General features: G+C 34.8%; 1 protein-coding gene across 1 annotated transcript; it reads left to right on the top strand.

Annotated features, from left to right (window-relative positions):
* Positions 1-2,959: 2,959 nt before the first annotated feature.
* On the top strand, positions 2,960-9,323 carry LOC113365377 (titin homolog; the record flags this gene model as incomplete). Its single annotated transcript, XM_026606949.1, is given in 16 exon segments — positions 2,960-3,045; positions 3,752-3,889; positions 4,002-6,343; positions 6,415-6,425; positions 6,481-7,529; positions 7,699-7,878; positions 8,024-8,340; positions 8,462-8,557; positions 8,748-8,835; positions 8,838-8,917; positions 8,988-9,037; positions 9,040-9,084; positions 9,087-9,134; positions 9,137-9,200; positions 9,202-9,294; positions 9,296-9,323. Coding segments are annotated over 15 exon segments (4,602 nt in total), but the record flags the coding sequence as incomplete, so codon positions are not given.
* Between the last annotated feature and the right edge of the window lie 6 nt (positions 9,324-9,329).

The raw sequence follows: 9,329 nt of genomic DNA, 5'->3' as shown, positions 1-9,329 counted from the left end.
TGGTAAAGGTCATATCATTGGAAAAGGCGAAAGCGCAACAGTCAGTTCGTAAAATAAAGATCTCCAGAAATCGGAGCGTGCGCTTTATGAACATGCCAGGGTGCATTTATATAATTTCAAATGCACTGGTACCTGTTCAAAAAATATTTGATGAAGCAATTCATAATTCGGTAATAGTAAAGAACATTCGCTATAGTTTTTTTCTAAATCAAATTTTGAATTTGTTACCAAAGGAATTTCGGATAGAATGCACATGCGTGTAGCAATAATTGGAAGAATTATATGATCCGCGTATAACTCTCAATATCTGCATCATCTTGAGGTTTTTTTTTTGACTAATACTGATTTTTAACTTTAATATCTTTTTGTTGTCAAAAGTTTTATTAGACCAAACACTCTTTTAGATTATAGTATTATTAATTTATTTTCAATCATAAATTTAAAAAAAATGAATGCTTATAAACTTTGATATAAACTTCTGCATTATTAATTCTACATTAATCAATATTACATATCTATACAAAGTAAAATTAAATTGAAAATAGTAAAAACAATAAAATAGAACGGATTGTATGCAAACATATATTTGCCCATAAAGGCATCAAATATAGGTAGGATATTGAAAGAGATCTTTTCTGACATTTACTTTGCAATTAATATTTATTTTAATGTTGTCGATTAAGTGGTGATCCAGAAATCGCTGAATTATATGCGACCACAAATCGAATGCCTATAAACAGGGCCGGTCCTGGGGTACTCAGGACCCGCATGCAAATTTTTTTCTAGCGCTTCCCTCCTCCCCCTAATATTTTAACTTTTTGAACAATTTATCATAAAAATTATATAAATATTTAGGTTAATTTTTTTAAATGTTTTTTAATAAATCTGGATTTAGTACACAAAAAAATAGATATAAAATAAATGCGTATAAAATACATTTATTTCTAACGCATGTGTAATATTAATATTTGGGATTGGAAACATTTTACTTATTTATTTTGGGGGTTTTTATGCGATTTATTATATTGAGCAAATCATAGAGAGCAAAAAAATTCTAGCCTCTCATTATTAAACATAGCACTGCAGTCGTGGAACCATGGTTCATGTTGGATTATTTTAATTTAATTTTTCATTATTTAAAATGTCTAAAATTGCATCGTAAACTTCTCCTAATTGATATCGTAATGCCGAAGTGTATGTATTGTTGTTTAAGAGTTAAAATTAAATTAAAAATTATTGTCCAAGATTAGTAAAAGATGCAATGAAATTTAATATTTTTTGAATGATATTGAAAAAACTATATTATAAATTTCATATCCGAAACTCATTTTGGCGCCCCTTAAGGCGTGCGCCCACATTTTTTGCATGCATCGCATTCAGGGTAGGACAGGCCCTGTCTATAAAACTTACACATTTTTATAAAAGATAATAATATTTTTAATTACCTGTTAGTTCTGGTCACCTGGAGTTTGTAGATACGAATTGATTTTTTGGAAATTGATATGAGATCACATAGAACTATTTTTGTTTATTTTATTTCAAAATAGAACTCTGTTTAAGTGGTGGTTGTAACTACAAAGCGAAAGTACATATAAATTTTAGATGAATAAGGCTTTCTAAAAAAAATGAAAAAAAGCCTATTTCATCTGACCTGATTGATCTGATACCACTTTCTTTCAATAGTAGGTGATTAAATATCCGTTAAAATTTATGATGATAAAGTTTAAATGATTAACTTCCCGTAGGGTAAGTTATAGTAATCGCAAAAAATCGAAAATGCAAATTTTTATATATCTTTACGTTTCAGAGGTTTCTGAACATTTTGGCATACCTTAGAAAAAATGGATGTATGTGTGTGTGTGTGCGCGCGCGTGTGTGTGTGTGCGGATACAAATTTTCGTCGACGATTTCGGGAACACGGTTCAACCGATTTCGATTATTGAAAAAACATTCGATTGCTGTTGATAAGGAGACGTGTTGATTAGTTTTTGGCATAAGCAGGTCTTGCTGTTCCGAAGATACAAGGCAAAAAGTGCCGCAAACTGTAACTCAGTTTTTAAGAGAACGGAGCGTCCGATTTTTAATAATTACAACAATATTTTACTTCTATTGACAAGATGAATAATTGATCAAATTTTCATGAAGGCAGGTCTAGCAGTTTCGGAGATCTAGTGAAAAAAGTAAGAAAAAATGCTATTTGGCGGTCAAAAATGATCATTAGGCATATGCACATCAAATTATCTGATATTTTATAGAGATTTTAACAATAAGTATAATTTTTTTTTACATTTTTATGGGTTCCGTACCAATGCTTATCCGTTAGACGGCGGCGCTTACGCGCTTTGACATTTCGTCTCTATGCAGTTAAAGCAGTACGATTGCTTTGAAAAAAGTTCAGAATTTCCAAAATATGTCAAAATAAAGAAAACATTTTTTTTTCAATAAAAATTTTTTTTTTCAAAAAAAGTAATTTTGTTTCAAATTTATAGTTTCTCAAAAATCTAACTTTTTTTAAGTAAAACTGTTTCAAAAATGTTAATAGTTTTTAAAAAAATAATAATTTTTGGTACGGGAAGTTCCAGCAATTTGCCTTAAGGCACGATGCCATGCCCCCCACTAGTTTTTCTTCGGTTTTTCCACGAGAGAATTGATGTTTCGCCTATTCCATGTTGTATGTATTGGGTTCGAAAAGCGCGTCACACGTAATACGTACATATCGTCGGCACCCGACGGTGCTAATGGAATGGGTGGTCCAACGCGCGCACCTCGATCAATACGGCACCGGCGCTTTGGCAAACCAAAATGGCTACGATAAGACTTCGCCCGATTCGATAAGGATTTGTTAAGCTATGAATTTAAATTTTTAGTCCATGGTTAATAATTTGTTATACTCGTGCTAGAAAGTCAGTTCAAGTGTTTTGCAACTCAGCTTTCTGTGGACATTTGTTTGAATAATTCTGTTGTGCGAAATTGTGTGGCTGGAATTGATTAAACCAATATCGAAATATTTTAATTTTAATACGTAACAATTGCAATGGGACTTCTGTAAGTAAGTGAATTATTATAATATCAATAACATTTTTAACATATGTTAAGCATTGGTTAAATGTTATATTTTTTTTATAATATGTAACCGTTATTCAAGTTTGATGTTACTTTTTTATATTAATAATAAAACCATCATTATTCATTCATAATCAATAGCATTTTATGCTGATGATTAAATTATACCTCTGTATAATTTAATGTTATTATTTTTGATGTTTAAACTATGATGCGATTTATAAATTTGAACATTTTAATAAATTTTGGTTTTAATTTAATTGTTAATACCAATTATTCAAATCGCATAAAAATGATATTATTTCATACCGCATGAGATTTTTTTGAAAGATTCGTTGATTTACGTCAGAGTTTCTGTGCTTCAAGATTTGACATTAAGACGATTCTATCGATTATACATTTCTACATGGAAATGTATATGACTATGCCAAAAAAAACGTGATCTCTCTTATGAATAATCTGCCTTGGCCTATACTATAGTCATTATAGTGTGGAAGTGTTGTCTATAAAATTCATAATTTTTTGTTGTGAATTACTATATAAGAATAAAAAAATAGTTGAAATATTTTATTCATAGTGATTGAAAGTGAAAATTTCAGAATTAAATATATCTAGGAATTTCGTTCAAAAATGATTTTCTTACCTAAATATCTGCCTAATTAATTTTATTATACATTGAATATTTTAGATGCATCCATGATTTGGAGAGTAGAGGATGTTAAAAATAACAAAAGGTTTAAAGAAGAAAAAGAAAGGCAAAAAGAAATCTAAAGACGCAGATTTATTCACTGAAGAAGAATTAGAACAATATCGAAGAGAACATTCAGCGCATTCTCAAGCCGGTTCTCCGAAAGAAGAAGTTAGTGAAAATGTTAAATTATAGCATGACACTTGGGTATGATAATTCTTAATAAATAATTTAAAATTTTGATTGTTAGGAGGCTGGTGAATCATCTACAGCACCAAAAACTGACAACGATGAGTGGTCGAAATTCAACGCACTTACAGCGGGCGTTGATTCCATTTTGAAAAAGACTCAAGGAGATTTAGAGGCTATTAAAGAAACTTCATTTTTTCAAAGAGTTACTCCAGCTGCTAGAAGAGAACAAGAGAAAGAACAAAAGGAACAAGATAAACCGCCAGAAGTCGTTGTAACAGAAGTACCCCAAACCGACCAAGTAGAAGTTCTTGACGGTGTTGTTAATTTAGAAGAATTAGAATCGGAAAGTGAATATGAGGAAGAAAGTGACGACATTTTTGACACATCTTTTGTGGATGTTGTAGAAAGTGGCGAAATACAATTGGCATATATTCCAGATTCTCCGACTGAAGAAGAACTAGGGCCGGATCCGTTTGATACATCGTACGCCGACAGAGTTATTAAAGGCCCTGAGGTTTCTAAGAGAGGTAAAAAACTTGTTAGTATTGGATCTGCAGTTGAAGTTTTAACTGGTAGGGCAGAAATACCGACATCTTGTGTGAAAAGACCAAAACGTCGTGGGCCACAGGATCTTTTGCTTGAAGAAACTGACGAGGTACCAGTTGCAGATGTTACAGAAGCTGCAAAATCTATAAACGTACCAAAAAGTCTTCTTGATGATGAAGTGGAGATTCCAGATGTACCTATTGACTTAAGTGTTTCACTTCATCCACCTACACCCGTTGCACCTGTTGCACCCGTGAATGCAGAACTAGAAAGTTTTGAACCAAAAATCAATGTTGCAGAGTTTGAAACAGATGATGTCGATGATGAATTTGCGCAATTAGCTGCCGAATCGATATCAAAACCTAAAGAAGAAGTATTAGATTTTACAGCAATAAGTAAAGAAGTACTCAAGACAGTAGAAACTGACGGTTGGGCCGCTTTTCAAGATTCAAATTGTAACTCTAGTGACATTGAAGTACCAGCTGTCATTAAGAAACAGCCACCAGCTAGACCGACTCAAGGTCCAAGTGTAGTGAAATTTGAAGAAATCAAAGATATTGATGATTTAGAATTAACTGATGTAGACCCATTCGATACAGCGTTTGCAGAAAATATTTTGCCAGGAAAAGTTGAATTAAAACTTATAGAAAAAGAAATACTAGATGATTTTGATTTTGATCCAAGAGCAGAAGAAAAAAATCCTTCAAAATTTAACAATCGAATTTTATCAGGTGTCCACATTCATGTAACTGACCCAGCTGGAGAACGAGAATCAATTTCAGGCTTGTCAGATGAACGTGTCTCAGAAAATGATTTATCTGCACTGAAAGTAGGCCACAGAGACTTGTTGGGTGGAAGCACAACTGATTTATCACAACTTGCTGATGCTCCCATAAGTCCTAAAGAAGTTTTGTCAGATGATTATTTAGAATATTGCGATCCATTCGATACGTCTATTGTAGATCAAGCTGTAATACCGGGTCGAACTGAATTGAAGTTTTTAGAAAAAGAATTACTTGGCGAAGAAGGTGGTTTAAAACATTCTTTAAGCGATCCAGACTTCGATCCTCGCGCAGAGGAAAAGGAACCTGTACCGCAACCTGCTTTAAGAAAATCATCCAGACCTGATATTTTACCGGTCAACAGCAAACAAGTTGTATTTGCCGTTCCTGGCTTAAATACCGATGAAAGTGAACTATTAGGTTGTTCACAAAAGCCTGGAAAACCTGTAACACCTTATTACCCTAAAGTTACATTGTATTCACAAGTGGGCGAACAAGAAGGTCAAGAGCAAGTAACAGAATCAGCATTGACACATAGTTTATCAGACCAAGACTTTAATCCAAGAGAGGACATTGAAATATCAAAACCTACACGCCGCCATTCTGATTTTACTTCGCATTCGCTAAATTTAGATTCAACATTTAAACCAGATCTATTGTCTGTTGACGAGGAATTATCGGATAAAGTCCTTACACCAGCTGGCCCGCAAGAAGTCGAAGAAGAGTTTACGTATGCAGATCCTTTTGATACATCTATTGCATGTGATTTAAAACCAGGCAAAGCCGAACTAAAGCTTTTAGAAAACGAACTAGCTATAGATCAAAATACAACGACAAAAGTTACAACCTCTTTCGATTTACCAAAGACAATTTCTCAGCCCCAAGATTTATTAAGTCATCCGGCAAGTTTGGTGGAAGCGAAACCTTTATCTCCACAACCAATCTCGGAGACGACTGAAAAGTTTATTGCTGAATTTAGTTTGGACGACGATATAGATCCGTTTGACACGTCTATTGCAAATAACATAGGACCTGGCAAAACTGAAATAAAATTGCTTGAATCTGAGTTTATGCAATAGTTTCACAAATAATTATTTTTGTTAATAATTTACTATAATCAATATTTAGTGAGTAACTAATAAGTGACAAAAATGGCAAATCAAAATGCAAACCCGTTTTTAATTGATGATGAATACGTTTCATCATCAGTTAAGCCATCAAATCCATTTTTGATGGATGAAGATTATGAAACTGAAGGTAATGCTCCTGATAATCCATTTGTAGGCCAAGATACCAATCCATTTGCTTGCGGGTTTGAGGAAGTCGATTCATCGACTGTAGCGTCTAATTTTTTCACTACTATGGATACAATGCCTACAACAATGGCTGACATCATTTATGCGCAAGCTGGTCAAGCGATTGATACTGTCACCACAGACATACTACTTTTTGATGATGGTGGTATGGATTTACAAAATAGCGAGACATATCAGCCGCAGAAGCCAATGGATTTGAATCTAAAGGATAAAAATCGAATAGCTAATGAAGATGAAGCATTAAATGCATATAGTAGCGAAGAAGAATTGAACAGAGCTTTAAAAAAGATTCCACCCGCCCGACCGACTCCACCATCAAAAGAAACACAAGATCTAATATTATCTGTAACCGGACATATGGAACAGACTAGTTCTCATTTATTAGATCGCCTTCCTGTTACCAGAACACCAAGTCCAGTATCTATGCGCGATTTACATTCTCCTAGTCCAACACCAGAAAATACATTTGGAGAATTTTTAAATATAGAACCCAAACCAATCGTGCCACAACCAGAGCAACCGGTGGAAATGAACTTCTTTGATTTGGATGATGATAATGATAAATCAGTAGCTTCTCAACCTATTTCTTTAAAAAGTGATAATCCTTTTGCTGCTGATGTAATGGAATCAGGGTCTATTGCTCAAGAGTTCATTGACCATGGATCTAATATATTCATGCAAGAAATATCTCAATCAACGGTGCCACCAAAACCCTCGATACCACCACAACCAGTAGTACCACCACAGCCAGTAGTACCACCACAACCAATATTACCACCACAACCCGTAGTACAACAATCCATGCAAAATGTACCTCCTTCAAGACCTGCACCTCCAGTACGTCCTGCTCCCCCTCGACCACAACCCCCAGCAAGACCCATCTCTCCAAGTGTTCAAAATATACCCCAAAGACCGCCACCGCCTGCAAGGCCGATAACACCTGTACAGCAAACCAATGATAACGATCTTCTTGACATGTTCGGAGAAAAACCATCTGCTCCTCCACCTCCAAGTCCAAAGCAGACATAGCAGACATTAAACTTATTTTCAGCAAATACTACAACACTGCACCTCCACCGCTGATTTATTAAGTGATGATAGTTTTTTGTAGGCGGAAACTCCACCGCAAATAACAGAAGTCGCACCACTGTCTACAGCTCCATTATCTGCACCAATTGTTTCGGTCGCGCCAACTGTACCTGCTCGAAGAAGTAATGAACCGTCACCCGCGATCACACCTACTACAAATCCGTTTGAAGTTATGCCCGATGAATCGGTTATTAATGAATCGGCAAGTTCAGCAAGTTCTAAGTTCTCAAACATCTCCTCAAAGCTATGTTGAAGCTGGTCAGATTTGCACGGAAACAGACAAAATTATACGGAACCTATTTATCAGCCAGTAATATCTGACGTATCGGCTGTTCCTTCGCAAATAGCTTCACCGCCTAAGTCGACTTTGCCGACTGACGACGCATTTGATGCATTTGCGGCCAAGTTTGATCTTCAGTGAAGATCGTAGTTCATCTGGAGCGGATCCTTTTGGGGGAGCAGGAGGTGCTAGTGCATGGGGAGGAATGGATGTCGACTCATCGGGTGCAGCATCTGGTTTTGATGCAGATGACGGTGGGTTTGATGCTTTTTTGACTATGAGTGAACCACCTCCAGTGCCGCAAGGTACGCCTGCAAGGCCTTATGGTAGCAAAGCCGAATCCTTGGATTCAGAAGAAGGAAAAGACTTCTCAATCTTTATAAAGCAAGTATTATTTTATTATCAATTTCAATATGTTTTTGAATGAAAAGTAATAAGAACGACAAATGATACATAGGGATGCACTCAACAACAGCATTGCAATAACTTTAATTTTTTTTTTTAGGCCTAAAAATGGCGATGCTTTATCTTCGGAAAGTGTCACTCCAGCATTAGCACCTCCACCTACGCCATTAACAGCTGCTTTAACAGATACAAGCCCGCGATTTAATCCATTGATAAGAGTGAAACATATAATGAGCCCCCAACGTCATTACCTATGGAACAAGGTAACATTATAAACCAAAGTAAATAATTATGATTTAAATATTAATATATATGTTTGAATCTTTTTATATTTATTTAATTAATTAGAATAAATTAATTACAATTAATTTTAGTATTTTTTATAGATGGATCATCGATGCAAAAGAACTGATTCACAGGAAACCCCGCCCCACACCACTTTTTGATGAAGATGTTTCCCAACCATTGGAAGATTTTTTCCAAGAGTTAAATACACTGGTGAAGGCTGGGATATGCAGTTACGTCAACCGAATAAAAAGAAAATTACTGGCCAAAGGTGCTGTACTATTCCTATTTTTAATATTTTATATAAGCGATATTTTAAAATATAAAATAATATGTTACAGATTCTGGAAGAAAGTATTTATCAAATTGGTGTATCAAGGCGACAGTCCTGTGTTTTATTATACAATAGTTCAGAGATAAGAGCTTTTCAAGAACTTCCGTGCAAGCATGTTATTCCGTATCTGAGATAGGCGCGCAACAACACTACGATACATTGGAAAAATATTTACAGTAAAACTTCAGTATGTTTTCTATAAAGAAAGACCTGGTGTACGACTGGCAAGTCACAAAAGCAGAAAGGATAACGAATAAATTAAGCCAATTTGCTGCTTATGCAATTCAAGGAGATTATGCAGGTGTAAAGAATTTGGAGTGATCTTAAGAAGTTAGGTTTGCCTGTCGAA

The sequence above is a fragment of the Ctenocephalides felis genome, unplaced genomic scaffold (assembly GCF_003426905.1).
Source record: "Ctenocephalides felis isolate EL2017-DRISC unplaced genomic scaffold, ASM342690v1 CF-g0.4_SCAFFOLD_00958, whole genome shotgun sequence".
Classification (NCBI taxonomy): Eukaryota; Metazoa; Arthropoda; class Insecta; order Siphonaptera; family Pulicidae; genus Ctenocephalides; species Ctenocephalides felis.
The sequence above is the reverse complement of the archived record's forward strand: the minus strand, read 5'-3'. Positions and strand labels throughout refer to the sequence as shown.